This window comes from Apis florea, unplaced genomic scaffold (genome assembly GCF_048593485.1).
Source record: "Apis florea isolate Af1SG1 unplaced genomic scaffold, ASM4859348v1 contig_3203_pilon, whole genome shotgun sequence".
In the NCBI taxonomy this organism is placed as follows: domain Eukaryota; kingdom Metazoa; phylum Arthropoda; class Insecta; order Hymenoptera; family Apidae; genus Apis; species Apis florea.
The window spans coordinates 8,779,504-8,797,059 of NW_028256723.1; the positions used below are offsets into that span (position 1 = coordinate 8,779,504).

The following is a 17,556-nucleotide window of genomic DNA, read 5'->3' on the forward strand; positions in this document are numbered from 1 at the left end:
CTTAGAAACAACTCTTTTTATATATGCGCATTTTACTTAAGTATACATGTATATCATTTATAAAATTTATATGTTTAAAAAATTAAATAAAACAACATTTAATATGTGTCAATGATTTCATTAGATATCATTCAATATTTCTTTTATTTCCTACCTTAACCTTTTAACCAATAAAAATGAAATAATTCGATATACTAATCATTTTAATTTTTTAAAAAATTATATATTTGTTAAAAATATTATTAAAATATAAACTATATATTTATTATAAACAAAATGAATTAATTTGCAATATTAAAATAAAAATCATCTATGAAATATTTCATCGAAAAATTATACCGATTAATAGGTTAAGTGTTCACAGCAGGACTAATTCTATTACTATGAAGTATCCAAATATACACAATTTAGTAATTTTTTTTATTGCATCTAGCGATAATCAGAAATAATATATAATATATTTTTTGATTTAAAGTCATTTATGAAAGTTTACTGAAATCTATTTTTAATGATTAAAAATTAATTACTTAATTATTTAATTCTATATTAAAAGTAACCAACTAATAGTTGGTGACCCTGTCGACTAGATTTGTTCGTCTTAAGTATCTTTGATGTTTAGCTGTATGATCACGATCCGATGGATCAATGATTCAATCGGTGATTTAATCTAAATCCTAAAAAATACCTATTCGAATAACGTGCGTTCACTTAATCTAAGATGAAAGATGACGGATCGCTTGGATAAATATTACAACACAGATAAATTGCCAGGTATGCAGTATATGTATGTACATGCATAGTCACGGTTTATAGCTGGTCTCTCCCACTATCTACAGATTTACATCATACGTAACGTCGTATTAACCTTGTTACTTCGCTACATTTAATTCTATGCAAATTTACAGTTCAATTTGTCGTGTCGTTCGCACGATATACCTATGTTCTGTTGCAACGATTATTGTCTCGAATTTATGAGAATCGAAACGTCGCTTTCAAATGATCGTTATTGAAATATGTGCTTGCTTCTTTATTATGCTTCTAATATCGTTTTCAACGTCTTTTAAAAATTATAATCTTAATTTACAGAAATGACTTTATATCAATAATAATATTATCTTAAATCATTAATTGTGTTTATTATAGTATTGCAGATTTTTTTATCAATGATAATGTCGGCGTTAAACAATTACTATTGAAATTTATTACTGCTTGTTTCATTATACTTATTTCTAATATTATTTTTATGTTTTTTAAAGGTAAAATGTATTATTACAAACGTTCTTTATTGATAATTTTGTTTACTTATCATGCATTTTTATTTCTGATATTTTCGAATGCAGTTTTTTAATACTTATGTATTCGAAAAAGTATTTTTAGAATACATAATAGAAATTTTCAGATGCAAAATGTATTTAAGTATAATTATTATTATTATTTTTTAATTCAGTGAATATTAAAAATTTTTTCAGAATTTTATTATCAACTATACTATACGAATATTAATAATATGAAAACTGTAAAAAATTAATATAAAACTAAAAATATTAAAATAAAATATTTATATCTAATTAATTTTCGAAAAATGTTTCTATTATTATCTTATCTTCGAATTTTTATAAATAATAATAATTATTTAAATCTTTGATAGAATGATTTAAAATAAATTACACATTTATCTGCGTTATTTTCCGTATAAGTGTAAATTTAAACTTGAAATTTATCGCACAAAAGTTGCACCACGAATTTATTTATTTTATAAAAAAATATTAAAATTGCACGTATTACAAACTTAACTAAAAAAAAAAAAAAAAAAAAAAAAACAAACAAAAGAAAAGGAAAAACAAAAGGAACAAAATTCTTCTCGCTGTTATACGTATATACTAAAACTTTAAAAATTTCAAAAATATCTATTTCAACAAGAATAAAAGGGAATGCAAGAAAGCTATATAATACACGTCGATTGCCTCTTTCCATAGATTCAACGATTCATCAATTGTGAAATTTTATAATCAAAATTAAACTAGAGAAATCTTTACAAATCAAGACCGAATCTCCAATAGAGTCCCGGCCTTCGAGGCAAAGGTCTCGCGGGGAATTGGTGTCAGGGTATCTCGGTGTTCAACGGACCATCGTTAACCACCTGAACAACATCAGTCTTACCAACAGCGGCTCCTTGCGTGTCCAAAATAATGTTGTTGTTGTTGTTGTTGTTGTTATTCGCCTCTGGATGCTGGCTGGCCAGATGTTTCCTCAACGCTGCCTGCCTGGTGAACTTGGCGTCGCACCTGGTGCACGGTATCTCAATACTTGCCGTGGAAGAGGAATGTTCGCCGTTAGCCAATCTAGGCTTGTGCCAGCGTCGATGCGATGCCAAGTTGGCCGGACAGGAGAACCTCTTGTCGCATTCGGGGCATCTGTACTCGACGTGAGCTATCCTCGAGCATCTGTGCTGGGCCAATTGGAACGCGTCTTCGTGCAATTGTCTGCAGAGCTTGCATTGATACGGGCCGAGCCTGTTCTCGATCTTGGCCAGTTCCGCCCGCGCCTCCTCGGTGACTTCAACGATGTTGAAGGCCGGATCAATGTCTCCCGTGACCACCGCCTCGTCCGGGCCCAGAATCACGGTGCCCGACACAGGGCTGCTGGTGTCCTCGTCAAACTTGAGCCTTCTGGCGTGCTTCTTCTTTGGCCGCTGGAGAAGCTTCTCACTCGATCCCGATCTGGACACGCCTGTATTGCTGGTCGTCGAGGCTGGACTCGAGTCTTCTTCCCTGGCTTTTCTTCTGGGACACTGCGGGGGCGATGGTGTGCTAGGTGGAGTCATAGGCGCGTGCTGCATCCCCTGCAAGTGATGCTGTGGAGTCAGCAAAAGTTGTTGATGGTAGCCTTGTACGGCCGACTGCAGATGGTTGGGGCTGGTTAACAAAAGTTTTTGATTGTGCGCATAATATTTGGAGGAAATTTCGTTGGTCGAGCCGAAGGGAACCAAACGAGTGGCCTCTTCGAAGGTGCAAGCTTTCACCGTCAATTCTTGAGCTTGCAGAGGCTCTTTCTTGGACAGAACTTGCTCGTAGCTCGAATGACTGTGCACCGAGGAGCTTCGAGGAACGGTGTCAAAGTCGTCGACTATAAGGGGACTCGACTCGTCGCTGTTCCTTCCATATCTGCAATTTTCCGACTCTTTATGCGCTTCATCCAACGTTCCGTGATCCTTCTTCAAATCTGATACCACGATCGAATCTTCGGTCTTGGGTGTGCTTGGTGTAGGCGGTGGTTTCAGAGATAAGTCGAGTGGACACGGCGTGGACGATCTGGACAGATCCCAGGTTTGAAGAACGTGATGTTCGGGGACCCTTGAATAGGTCGGGGGGTTCTCCATCGGAATGTGCCAAGTGGTACCGTACGAATGCTGATGGATCTCGTCACCGTAGTAACCCAGATAATTCAATCCAGGGGCGAGGAATGCCCGTGGTAATGAACTGTGCAACATACTGACGCTCGTTTCTGCCAAAAGTCGTCACCTGCCTTGAGATCCTCTTTAAACGAACCATCCGTTCAAAGTTTCGCCAATTTCCATTTTATTCTTTATCCTCGAGACCACGATCTTGCTCGACACGTGGAACACAATGGGTTCGTCGCTCGATTGCGATTTTACAATGATCTTCGTGATCTAAAGATCTTTACCACTGAATGAAATGTATCTCGACGATCGTTTCGAGAGAATTTCTCGTATGTACGACACACTATCTTCCCCTTCGACGGCTAAACGCCGTTTGACAGAAGGACGCCAGCACACCGTCTGGTATATTCGAATGCTCCGCCCGGGAGCTTGGTCTCACTTCGCTTTCTATTGGTCGGTCTATCTCCTGCCTCCTACTCCCACCACTCGCTCCTTTTGCCCACCACTCCGCTGGAATTCTGGCGCGTGCTCGTGTAAACGCTCACCGCCCCGCTCGACCGCGTAACTAATGAATGTATATCTCTTACGTCGCTGCATCGTTGCCTCTCGAAACACGTCGTTCCTGTCGATTCTTTAATAGAGAATGCCATCCTTTAAGCTTTAGTTTCTTTACTTACTTTACTTTATCGCCATGTTTCGAGTTTTTTTGTTTTTTTTTGGAAAATTCACGAAAAAGAATTTATCAATTACGTTCCATGTTTTGAATTTGATGTTGGAACTGGTTGGTTGACCTTCGCTGTCTTTATTTTTCCGTAAGTAATTGTAATACGATACGATAGATTTGAATAGGAAAAGAAGTGCTTTAAGTAAATGAAAAATATTTTCTTTTACTTTTAAACAAATTTAAAATACTTATATTACCAATAACGTATTCTTAATTTATTCATGAAGTTTTATTTCAATATTTGAGCACTCATGCTAGGTGCTTCCATTTACAATTGTCGCCGTTAAATTACATATTTGTCACGTGCAGCCACACGATGTAAAATTTCTCACGCTGTCGTATTCTAATACGACGTTTTAGACGATTACGTATTTTTTCTTGCTTCAAAATATTGTATTTTTTATTTAATTTTTTAGAATAAGTAAAATTGAAAAATTTTAATTCATTTTATTCATTTTAATTCATTTAATTCCTTTCGAAATAACGTTTGAAGAAACGTTTGACGATCGATAACTACAACGATTTAGCGATGATTTCGTTGATTGTTGATTGTCGTTGGTCTGACGAACGTCTTGGCCTCAACAGCCTCTTGTCCAATTACAGTAGGCGATTGTCCATCCAACGAACGATTCCCAAGGGCGAGGATTAACTGTAGAAATCGGCTGAAGCTTCTCCACGCTTCACACGTAAGTCCATTGACGTCGAAATGCGATCTCGTTGCGCTGATGAATCCATCAGCGGCTTGAAATTATTTATGACGATTAATCGAACATACTCCGCTACTAATTAAGTAAGAAGATCAAGAGATTACGATGCGGCCACAAAATCATTGAGCGTGGGTCCTTTTACTTTGCTCGCCAACCTTGACGGGTAAATATTTTCAAAGATGATGATGCTTCATTTGATACATTCTTTCTTTTTTGAAAATGGAAAACTAAATTTCTAAAATTGAATGGACGAGCAAGTGAAGTTTCAATTTTCGATTAAAAGGATTATTGGATTATCGAGGATTTAATCAATTTTGAAATTTAGAAACTTGAAATTTTACATTATAAAGATGATTAGATTATTTAAAAAAAAAATTAATAAGTAAATAAATTTCAAATTTATTATTTTGAAACAATATTATTTTCTCGATAAAAAGTATGTAAATGTTGTATAAAATTTTAATCTCTCATCATCATTTAAAATTAAATATGTAATTATTTTTAATACGGAATTTTATATCTGCTTATAAAATATTTTCAAATTGTAGGAATAAAATAATTTATTTTTTTAAAATGAATCGTATTTTTAAAATATTCATTCAATGAAAGATGCAAAAATTTATTATATTTTTTACTTAAAATGGAAAAATGAAGCGGTATCCCATTCTCTTGCTTGCACCTCACTTATGAATTTCATCGCATTCTGCCTAGGTATTATCAAAGTATTATACATTATTTCAAATAAGTAGACACATAATATTTTCCACTCAATATTATGATTCACCTCGATGCACACAATATTTATTATTTATTTAAATTCATTAAATATTTCTACAAAGAGAAATACGAATATTGAGTTTCATACGAGAAATATTGATCTATAAAATTTACGTTGATTAAATATTTTTTATTCTTTGAAAAAAATTTTAATATCACATACAACAACTTTTCTATTAATATCAATTAGAGAAAAATCAAAAAATCCAAATTCAAATGAAAACCATTTCCATTCATAATTAATCAAATTTAAAAATTTTATCTTTCAATTTCCTTTCTACTTTATTCCTTCCCGCTTAGTTGTTAAATATTTCCCTATTATAAATAAACAAGTCAAAAGCAACATCGGTACAGAGTAATCTTTGACGCGAATATTATAATACGAAAACATTGAAAACACGTGATCGATCGTATGTGTATGGGGGATAAGTTTAAAATTTCATATTCGACGTAATCATTCTATTGGCTGAAGGAACCAAAAACAAATGGCAAATGATCCATTATTACGTGCAAACATCGCGTGGACTAATACCGCTTGCGGTAAGCATAAAATATAGGTATTAACGTGGGATAAGTCGGTCGATACGGATTTGCCATGATTATTTGATACTCCGTGAAACATTTTACCACGTGTTGCACTCTCTGCTTCCGGCTACGTATGCATGAACGTCTGAAAACACCGTTACGCGTTCGATACTCGAATTACAGAGCGCTAAAACCTCGTTTCTCCATATTCTCCGCGTATATACACGAATCCACGTTATATGTGAAAATCTGATTGATAATAGTTCAGTATTTCACGTAGCTAACTTCACGTACGCGCCCCACTTTGGAATTAAATACGATAAATACGATACGAAACATACGATAGAAAGTAGCATATTTTTTTAGTTGTAAAATTTCATCAAAAAAATCAAAATTCTTCTTCTATAAGGTAAGATATTACCCCATTCGTTTTCATTCGTTCTCAATTTTTTTTTTTAATTTTTGAAAAAAATGTCACAATATGCAGAATTTTCATTAAATTCCTTTTACCTTTAAGATTTCTTACCTAAGAAAGTATCCGAGTAATGGATTCTATTCTATCAAGTATAACGTATTAGCTAATTCATGAAATATTGTTGACCAATATTTATTATCAAATGTTACAACCGATTCCGAACGATTTTTAAATAAAAATTTGAAATATATCTTAGAAAAAAATATGAAACCTCCTCTCGTATATTTTCCGTACATTAACGAAAACTTAGAAGGAAAATCGACGATATGTTTCCTCATATTTTCCCTCGATCGATTCACGCACGAACCTGGATAACCATCGAAACGAAATACGTTTAAGGATAAGAAAACAAGAAGGACGAAGAAGGAGAAACGAGTAAAGCGACTTTCAGGACGAGCAACCTTTTTGCCTGTACGGATGTCGATGAGTGGCTCCCGCATCCGCCGGTATGGAGAGAACGAGAGGGCGGCTCTACATATTTGATGCGATTTTAATGTCTCTGCCCGGCATATCCACGTTCCGTGCACCAATAGCAGGAGGAACAGCAATCCGCCGCCACGAGGCACCACTGACTGCCGTGATGCTTTAATCGGCTTACGCAACAACCCACCTTTATCCCAACTTCCCATCTCAGCGCCCTCTCGCCTCGCCTCGACGAACATCAACGTCCTCCAACCATCGCCTTCGATAGTGGCACCCACAGTTACTCTCTGCGGTTCGACTCTAGCTGCGATCCTCTTTCCTGCTTACTTTATCCCTCCTTAAAATATATATGCGCATCTTTGTTTCGTTTTTTGGAGAAACGTCTGCCTGCTATTTCATCGTAGTCACCGATGCATCTTCTTTACTATTTGTTTTCTTGTTCGTTTCTTTTTTTTTATTCTTGTCTTTCGACGTTTTTTTTTTTTCTCCTAAAAAAAGAATGAAAATATTAATATTATCGTTCGTTTATCGTGGAATAAAAATGGAAGTAAGAATGATTTTTCCTCGATTCGTGAGAGATAAGCTATTAAAAAATGAATTTGAAGATTAGACTAAGAGTTATATTACTTGTGAAAAATGTTTAACATGTGTATAAATGAAAATATGAAATTTAGAGAATTAATATTGAATCAATTCTGTATAGATTATACAGAAATGAATTCCTATGTTACTGATTTATATGTTCATGGTTATATATTTACGAGGTAAATAGAGACGATATGCAATATTACTTTATTCAGTATTCAACAATTATTCGGTTAAATATTTTAGGTTTGATAGAAAATTGAAGAATAATAAATGATGTTATAAATTTAACATTGTTTACGATTTGTATTTTATATAATAGGTAATTATATTCCCGATCTTTCATTTATTTTCATATTTTATTATTTATACCAGTACCAAAATATTGAATGTAAAATTTATTTCTAATCTTTTCATTCTTTTATATAGAATATTCATTATAAGTATATAGAATATTCATTTTATATAGAATATTCATTATAAGTATAAGTAAAAAAAAAATTATCAGTTAATTTTCCTAAATTATTCTAAAAATTTAAAATTCTCGAAACTTTTTCTTTCTAGAATATAAGTACCTACTTATATATATTATTTATATGTTCAATTATTAATGTGTTTATTTATATCTGTATTTATATTTATTATATATTTCTTTTTTTTTTATATTGAATATTTTTTACATTTTAAAAATTGAAATATAAATACGACAAAATGAAAAAATATAAATAAAAATCAGAACTCAATGGTGAAAAATCAAATCAAACAGATATTATACTTTGTAAAGATATCCAAAAATAAAAGAGATATCAATCAAAAAAACGTAAATGCAAAATTATTATAAAATATTAGAAAATTAATAACATTAATATGATAATAATTAAATTCACAAGTAAAAGTAATAGATCATTTTAAAAATATTTTATTTATATTGTAATTATTTCTTATAATTAATAATAAATTTTTTAACATTACTTTTTTTTACATCTATTTCAATTTATAAATATTGATTATATTTAATATAAAATATAAATTAAAATTTTATATCTGTTTAATTCTTTTCTATTTAAAACATACTAACTCTTGAAATGAAACAATTCAAATGAACGGACTGCATATTTCATACTGTATGCGAAAATTGCCCTAGGCAAGGACGCGCATTATTGGATAGAATTACATTAAACAAACATTTGATATATTGTCCTATCTCTTTTTAACAATGTTTTTTTTTTTAAGTTAAAAAATACATATATGCGAGTTAATTACTGATTTCAACATTAAACTTTATTAATTTTACTTCTTTTTTATTATACTAAGAAAAATTTATTAAATTGATTGACGTGTGATGCATCTTTTTAACCAAAAATATTTGTAATTGCAATTTTATTTGCATAACAAATAAAGATTATTACGTTTATTACTTTGTTGACGAGTCAGTTTTTCGTTTAATTCTATCATTATTATTAAGTCTTGTGTCAAAATATTCGCATCATATATTCATTATATACTATGTTTAAGATTGTCATAAGAATATTGTAAAGTTCAAAATATTTATATTTACTTACTATAATTGAAAATATAATATTTATATATATTACATTGATTAAGACACATTCTTCAATTTAGAAAGAGAAATAATGAAAATACACGTTCAATTCATGTTCTTCATTTATAGTCACGTGCCAAAAGCAATTGTAGATAAAAAAAGCAAATAATGAAAAAAAGATAAAGTAAAAAATACGACATCAGTGTCATCATTTTTAAAGTGCAAATAAAACACACATAGAAAATACAGAAAATAGAAGAAGATAGAGATAAAAAGAATTGATTGTCAACGCCATCTCTTGAATTTCAAAAACATTTTTTTAGGAGTAAAATAAAATAAGAATTAAGAGTTAACACCATCTCTTGAGTACTTCTAAAAAAATGATTTTTGAAAAATATCTTTAATACCGGAGAAATAACATTGATGGTTATTTCCTGTCCTATGTGTGTTTCGTTTGCAACATTCTCAAGATGGCGCTAATTTCAATATATTTTTATTTTGCCTTTTCCCACTATTTGTTATCTATATATATATTCTTAATTACGCACAAGCTGTTAATTGAACACATTTATTCCTTTTCTTTTTCAAAATTACAATGTGTTTTAATTTTTAATGTATAAAAATATATAAAAATATAGATATTACATTTTTTTCTTTACAATATACTTTGTAAAATATAAATATAAAAACATATTCTGATATAAACGAATAAAAAAATACATACACAATTATAAAATTCTTATAATATAACACATTCTTAAAATTTATAAAAAAGAATTTTTTTATAATACTTGAAATTCTTATAACAATTTTTATGTCATCTATTTATCAATTTTATATATATACAAAAATTTTAAATTTATTATGCACTAAATTATATCAATATATCAATTCTTTTTGTTAACTTTATTTTTGATTTCTTTTTGTTGAGTTTTTTTTGCGATTGAAATATTTTCATCTTCCGTATTTACATCAACATGTGTAAAAACAAAGTTTTTTGCGTTTATCGTCGAGAGTGGTGTTTCCTTTCGTTTAGCCAAAGCTGCTAAACGAGTTAATGTTTCTTCTCCTTTAGCAAGGAATGAACGTTTCTGCATAACATTCTAGAAAATTTATAAATGTTATCATAATGGTATTTATATTTTCACATTACATTTTATAAATTTTAAAGGTCTTACATGTATCGTGCGTGATGTTTGATTCAATTCTGAAGTATTTAATATTTCTGTAATAGTATAGGGTACTTTCAATTTCGGTTCAGAATCAAGTGCTTCTACTAATGTATTTTGTTTTTGTGATTCATCAATTCGTCTTTTTTTTAAAATTTTTAAGCCAAATTTAAAAATTTTACTACTATTTAATTCATCTTCAATTTCACTATCTACATTTTTCTGAAAATTAATAATATATAATATATAATATAAAATAAAATGACTTATTCCAAATATATCATTCAGATATCATTCAAATTAGAACTTATTTTACCATTTTTTCTGCTAGGAATTTTTCTCTTTCGTGTCGTATTTTACGCCACTTTGCTTCGTCTTCATCATCAGATAAATCTACCCAACCATCTTTATCTTCTAATGGTTGAGAATTATCATTATCATCTTGTTTATCTAAAAAAAACAAATAAAAAGTTAAATATTTTATTATAGATATCAATACAAATTATCAATATAAATTAATAGAAAAAGAAAAAATATAGAAATATAAGTTTTTTAAATTTACCTATGTTTCTCCATTTAAATTTTCTTTCTCGTGTACTTTCACTAAACAAATCTCCATCCTCGAATAATAATTCTTGAAGCATTCTTACTTCTCTCTGATCTTCATCCAACAATTGTCTCATATGAAGCTTCCCTATTTGATTCTTTACTTTTGTTTCATCGATTTCTTCATTATCTCCATCTTCGAATTCCAATTTATCTAAATCCTGTTCATCTTCATCTGCAGATACATCGCAATCACTTTCACTAAGTTCTGCTTCTTCCTCTAAAAATTTAGCTGCATATTGTTTTATATCTTTTTTTGGAATAATTATTTCATTCTCTTCTGAATCATAATCTATAAATTTTTCATCATCCTTCTCATCATGCTCATCGTTACTACTTATTGCAGAAGAATTTTCTTCATCATCGGATAAATTTAATTTTTTAATTCTCTTTTTTGATTTCTTATTAATTTTTTCTTCAATTAAATCTTCTTCATCAGAAGATAAGATACGAAATTTATTCCAAGGTATTGTTTCTTCTTTTGATTGTTCTTTATCTTTTTTATCTGTTTCATAATATGAACAGTTTTTTTCATCAGATATTTCCGTATTTTGAAATAATTCATCTCTGTCAATTAATTCTTTATCATTTGATTGAGAATTAAATGTTCCTGAACATAATTCTAATAATTGTGTTTCACTTATATTAGGTTCTTTTGCAAATTTCGAGCAAATAAATTTATCATCTGGAAATTTACCTGAGCATATTTCCATGAGATCCTCATCTAATACATTATCTTGACTAACAAATAATTTTCTTTGTAATGTGACTTGTTTATTAATATCTCGCATTTGATGAAATAAATCTCTAGTTTCTGCAACTTCTTCCGTTATTAGTTCGTTTTCTTCTCCTACATGAGCATTTAGTGCAGTTAATTGTGTTATAGGAGAAATAAAATCTAAGGTATTGCTTTTAATTTTAGGCGTTTGATTCTGATATTCTGAATCATTTTTTGTATGTATTTGAAAAACTGGAATATCATTTTCATTATCGCTTAATTCATTTTCTTTAAAATTTTTACCATCTAATGTTATTTGAGGAAAAGAAGTCTCATTTTCAATATTTTTATTATTTTCAATGATTGAAGATTTTGAGTCATCATCTAAAGATTTTAAAATCCGCTTAAATGTTTTATGTTTTGTAGATACTTCATTACTATCACAACTGCTATTTTCATCTTCATTTTCTGAAATAAGTTTTTCATATATTTCGTCTTCTTCTGCATTTTCTTCATCTTCATCTTCATCTTCATCTTCATCTTCATCTTCAATTTCATCACTATCATTTATTTCATTTTCACTGACTTCAGCTTCATCATCCATAAAAATATTTTTTTTTTTCTTTTTTTCTTTTTTTATATATATATCATCTTCTTCTAATTCATCTTCTTCAGTTCTGTGAGATTCTATACTTGGAGAATATGGTTCATTGAAATTATCTTCTTCATTTATGGATTCATTCCACTCTATTTCTTGTTCCTTCATTTCTTCTTCTTTTTGTTTCCATTCTTCATTACGTTTTAATACCATCTTCTGTTTCAATTCTTCTTTTAAACGTTTTAACTTAGCTCCAGGTTTTTCCAATTTAGCATCTTCATTTGCTATATTTGATAATTTGTATGGAAGTGTTTCTTTAATAATTGACAATCCATTTGAGGATTCTTTTATTTGCATTGCTGTAAGTTTAATATCATTAATATGTTCTTTGGTTTTAGAATGTTTACATATGAATCGATCTATCAAAGCACTTATTCCTTTCTTACTTGGTTTAATATTATCTGATAAATCAATCACTGTACCTGGAATGCCTCTTAATTTAGGTTCTAAACCTTTTATATTTATTAAAGTTTTCTTCTTAATAATATCAGGTGATTCATCAAATTTAGGCGGTGGCAAACCATATTCATTATATTCATCAGATTCATCTGTTGTTATTCCTAAAGATTGTTTTACAATTCTTGCATAATCATTATTATTTTTTGATGTAGAAATATCTGAATGTTCATTTACAATTTCTGAATCATATTTATTATTATCAGTATATACATTTTCTTCTTTATTTTTGTTTTGACTAGAGTCAGTTTGTAATAAATAATCTTCTTTTTCATTTTTAGTTGTTTCAATAGTATTTAATGTAGACATTATATTCTTATTCTCAATTTTATTAAATTCACAATGTATTTCTGCTATTTTCAAGTTTGTTCTATTTTCTTCTGTTTTATCATTTATATTTGTTTTATTATATTCAATTTCCTTTGTTTCAGTTATTGTTTCACTAATTTCTTCCATTATATCATTTTTTTCTTCATTATTTTCTAGGATAGATAAATTGTTATCAATAAATAACTTTCGTGAAACATTATTCTTCTTCAGGTCTTGCATATATTTTATGTTCATATATTCTTTATCTACATTTTCTTTATTAATTTCTCTAATTTCGTCTTCTGAATCAGAGGATTTATAAAATATTTCTGCTTCTTTTTCTTTTTCTTTTAAAACTTCACTGTTAAAAAAAAATCTTAAATCTTTACTGAATTTAATAAATAATTAAATTATAAAAAATACTTACTCAACAATAATAGAAGACATTTTTAATTTAGCTGCCATTGTAGGTGCTTTTGGAAGAGCTGTTATTACTTTTTTTCTGTTTAAAAATTCTTGCAATGTTCGTTGTTTTGGTTTATGATATGGAAGTGAAATCTCTGTTTCTCGAATCAAACGTTGAGTTTCACTGTGTATTTGTTTCATAGCTTCTTCTTTAGAAGCTCTTAATGAAACCTACAATATAATATTACTTTTATGAACTTTATAAATATTAGGTTGTTTGGAAAATAATTTTATTTTTTTTCATAACAAAATAAATGAAAAAATGAAATTACTTTCCAAACAATCTAATAATAATTATCTAATATTCAAAAATATTGTTATCTTAAAATAATAATTTTATATGTTATTTAATTTTTGAAACATTTTAATATATTGCAACTTACTTTCCTCACTTTAGAATATTTTTCTTTGCCTTTTTTAGTTTTACCATGTTTTATTGGATTTAATGGTTCTTTGTCATCTTGTCTTTCTTCATCTGATTCTGAATCTATTAAAGTTTGAAATTTGTTTTTTATCTGTGAAATGTAATTATTTAATAATTATAAATTACTTATTTAATAATTAAATTATATATATTTTATAATTATTACTTACATTATTTGTAATTTTTTTTTTATTTGAAATTATTTCTTCAGTATCAGTTTGATTAAGAATATTATCATTTGTATCACTGTCAAATAATTTCATAATATTATCTTTATTTTTTAAATGACTTTTATCATATTCAGAACTAGACATTTCATCTTCTGATTTATTATAAGTAGACTTATTTTTATTGGAATTAAAAGTAAATATTTCTTCTTCTGAATCACTATCTATTATCCTGGATAATCTATTGTAGATATCATTGTTTTCAGGTTTATTATTTGTTTGATCAGATTCTACATTTTTTTCTTTTATAGTTTTATTAACTATGTTAATTTCATTATCAGAATAGTTATTAATTTCATTTTTATGTTCATTATTTTTTTGATCAAACTTATTTTCTTCTGTAGTTTTATTACGTATTTCATTATCATTGTCAAATTTATCATTTGTTTCTATCAAAATTTTATTAAATGTATTATTTATATCACTATTAGAGAAATTTTTCATATTAAAAAATTTATTTTCCTCTTTTTTTGTAATATCTTCTGATTTCTTAACATTTTCTGATTCTTTAAATTCACATTGTACATTACATTTATTATTGTCAGCATTATTATCATTATTCAAATCATAATTTTTATTCATTGTTAAAATTTTAATTTCTTATTTACTACGTTTGATATTTAATATTTAATATTTGATATTTACTATGTTAACATTTATTACGAAAACATGAAATTATAATGTAATATCTATTTTTTTTTTATAAATTATTTTTTTAAAAATGTAATTATATGTAATAATTATTAAAATTTAGTTGAAAACTATATTTTTTTTTAAATTTATTCACAGTATTAAAATTGTACTATATTATGCAACATACAACAAAATTACATACTTATAACAAACTACAAATGGTTCTTAAGCACTTACATATGTACTATCTATTTTGATCAACAAATTTGGCGCGAAAACATCAAAAATATTAATTTATCTTAAATTATCTATTATAGATGGCAGCAATATCATTTCAATTCATACATTCTTTTTCTTTTTTTTTTAAATATTGACTTCTGTATTATTATTGATAACTATTTATATATAATATGATATTTAATGGATTATTTTATAATTATTTGAAATAATTATATTTGAAATGTAATAATATCATTTATGGTTTATACAAAATTCATATTTTTATTCACTAATTTTAAATGATATTATATTGTGATGTTTATTGTAATAAATTAAAAAAATACTTTAATAAACAATAAATAAAAAATCTCATTACATTTATTATATAGATAAAATTATTATCTAGGGAATCATTTTGACTTCATCAAATTACTAGATTACATAGTCTCGAGAAAGCATTTAAAGACCTTTCAAGTTATTATAAGTTCTCGGTTGACAATAGTTGGTCGATAGATCAAATTGTTGACGTATTTTTTTGATAGTTTGAGGCTACGTCATTATCGAAGGAAGTATTGTATTTGTATGTTTTCTAAATTATATATTGCATATTGTTTTTAATAATGAAATATAATATTATATAAGATATCTTTTAAGATTTTTTTATTTTTAGGCATGGTTACAATGGGCGAACCCCTTACATTAGCGAATGGTAAATTTTTTTAAAATTGTTTAAAAAATAAATATATATATACACAAATATAATTTTATAATAGATAAGATGAATATGATATATGATGATTTATTGTTTAAGATTTATTTCTTATTAAATTTCTTATTTTTATTTGCAGATGTTAAACGATCTATTGAATTATTAGACAAATTACAAAAAGGTAATTGATTAAATACATTTTAATTACAAAATATAATAGTAAGAAATAAGAACATTGTATGAAATATTATTGCAAAAATTACTTGTTTATGTAGGTCTTCATAATGGTCATTCCTTCATAATGTTCTTGGTTTAATTTACTTTCATATGTAAATCATGTACGTGATTTTATTTTGTAATAAATTTTTATCTAATAATCATAATTTTAATATTATTAACTATAGAATTTAATTATTATTAATTATTATAATAATAATTATTATTATTAATTATATTAACTAGAATTTTTTTAGGTGGTGAAGTACCTGCAACAAAATTAGCTGCTTTACAAAAAGTATTGCAAAGTGATTTTCTTAGTGCTGTACGTGAAGTATATGAACATGTATATGAAACTGTGGATATTCAGGTATAATATATTGTAACATCTTACTATTATATTATTATATTAATTATATATAATTATATATAATTTATTTAATTTTTTATTTTTATCAATATTAATCAGACAGATAGATAATTTTGTAAAGATAAATTGTGTAATAAGTAATAAAATTATTATAACTGAAAATAAAAAAGAAAGAAAATAAATATAACATATATTGATAAAATAGAGTTAATAAAATAATGATTAAGACTATGATATTAAGAATAAGAAATTTATAATTTTATCAATTAATAATTTTAGGGATCTCAAGATGTTCGTGCATCAGCTACAGCAAAAGCAACAGTTGCTGCTTTTGCAGCAAGTGAAGGTCATGCACATCCACGAGTAGTGGAATTACCAAAAACTGAGGAAGGTCTTGGTTTTAATGTAATGGGGGGTAAAGAACAAAATTCGCCAATTTATATTTCACGAATTATTCCTGGTGGTGTTGCTGACCGTCATGGTGGTTTAAAACGCGGTGATCAACTTCTTTCAGTTAATGGAGTGGTTAGAATTGTTTTTGTTTCTTCATTTTATCAATATATTAATATCAAAAATGAGTTCATATATAGTAAAAAAAAAAAAAATATAAATAAAAAAATTCTATTTACAAAATTGTGTTTACAATTTATCTTTGTATCTAATATCATTATATAACATTTTTTAAATAAGAAAAACCTAACATTATTCGATATTGTATAATAATGATATTAAAATTTATATTAAATTTGTTTTTTTTTTTCAGTGTGTCGAAGGAGAAAATCATGAAAAGGCAGTAGAATTATTAAAACAAGCTCAGAATTCAGTGAAATTGGTTGTACGATATACTCCACGTGTTTTGGAAGAAATGGAATTACGATTTGATAAACAAAGAGCTGCACGTAGGCGTCAGCATATGCAATAAAAGTAAAAGTTATTATATTCATTACTTTTTTTCAATAAATTAATCATATATATGTATACATATTAATATTGTTTTAATTTTATCTTCATTTTATATTATAAAATTTTTCATCTAATGACTTTTATGAAAATAAGACTTAAATTTAATAATACTTTATAATTATTTAATAGATTTAAATTTAATATACTTTGTAATTATTGTAACTATTGCTACTTTTTATGTTTTAAAAAAATATATTGTGTATAAATGTTATATAGTTTTAAGAAATAAATTTGAAAAATAAGATAAAATCTGTT

The 17,556-nt window shown here is 27.4% G+C and overlaps 3 protein-coding genes across 4 annotated transcripts; 1 reads left to right on the forward strand and 2 right to left on the reverse strand.

The window, feature by feature from the left end:
* Positions 1-1,866: 1,866 nt before the first annotated feature.
* LOC100869861 (uncharacterized) lies at positions 1,867-3,745 on the reverse strand. The gene has a single exon (XM_003692462.4). It carries the CDS (start codon positions 3,488-3,490, stop codon positions 2,102-2,104), a length of 1,389 nt encoding a protein of 462 aa, XP_003692510.1. The 5' UTR covers positions 3,491-3,745; the 3' UTR covers positions 1,867-2,101.
* A 5,968-nt stretch (positions 3,746-9,713) lies between these two features.
* Positions 9,714-14,780, reverse strand: LOC100869979 (uncharacterized). Its single transcript, XM_031915650.2, has 7 exons — positions 14,135-14,780; positions 13,924-14,055; positions 13,503-13,711; positions 10,891-13,436; positions 10,645-10,778; positions 10,338-10,550; positions 9,714-10,262 (listed from the first exon to the last, which is right to left on the reverse strand). Exons 1-7 carry the CDS (start codon positions 14,771-14,773, stop codon positions 10,047-10,049), a joined length of 4,089 nt encoding a protein of 1,362 aa, XP_031771510.2. The 5' UTR covers positions 14,774-14,780; the 3' UTR covers positions 9,714-10,046.
* A 409-nt stretch (positions 14,781-15,189) lies between these two features.
* On the forward strand, positions 15,190-17,550 carry veli (L27 and PDZ_signaling domain-containing protein veli). 2 transcript variants are annotated; one of them, XM_012484677.3, is made up of 6 exons: positions 15,190-15,623; positions 15,714-15,752; positions 15,892-15,933; positions 16,226-16,338; positions 16,618-16,863; positions 17,102-17,550. In XM_012484677.3, the coding sequence occupies exons 2-6, from the start codon at positions 15,716-15,718 to the stop codon at positions 17,258-17,260; spliced, it is 597 nt and encodes a 198-aa protein (XP_012340131.2). In that variant the 5' UTR covers positions 15,190-15,623; positions 15,714-15,715; the 3' UTR covers positions 17,261-17,550. The 2 variants fall into 2 exon arrangements, with proteins under 2 accessions (XP_012340131.2, XP_086767207.1); XM_086911081.1 differs by having other exon boundaries at positions 15,488-15,623; positions 15,698-15,752.
* Positions 17,551-17,556: the final 6 nt, after the last annotated feature.

Coding starts and splice junctions, on each gene's coding strand:
- LOC100869861 (XM_003692462.4), bottom strand. CDS start 3,490: ATGTTGCACAGTTCATTACCACGGGCATTCCTCGCCCCTGGATTGAAT.
- LOC100869979 (XM_031915650.2), bottom strand. CDS start 14,773: ATGAATAAAAATTATGATTTGAATAATGATAATAATGCTGACAATAAT. Junction 14,056..14,134: donor AAAAAAAAATTACAAATAAT/GTAAGTAATAAT, acceptor TACATTTCACAG/ATAAAAAACAAATTTCAAAC. Junction 10,263..10,337: donor AAACATCACGCACGATACAT/GTAAGACCTTTA, acceptor TAAATTTTCTAG/AATGTTATGCAGAAACGTTC.
- veli (XM_012484677.3), top strand. CDS start 15,716: ATGGTTACAATGGGCGAACCCCTTACATTAGCGAATG. Junction 15,753..15,891: donor ACCCCTTACATTAGCGAATG/GTAAATTTTTTT, acceptor TTTTATTTGCAG/ATGTTAAACGATCTATTGAA. Junction 16,339..16,617: donor ATGAAACTGTGGATATTCAG/GTATAATATATT, acceptor TAATAATTTTAG/GGATCTCAAGATGTTCGTGC.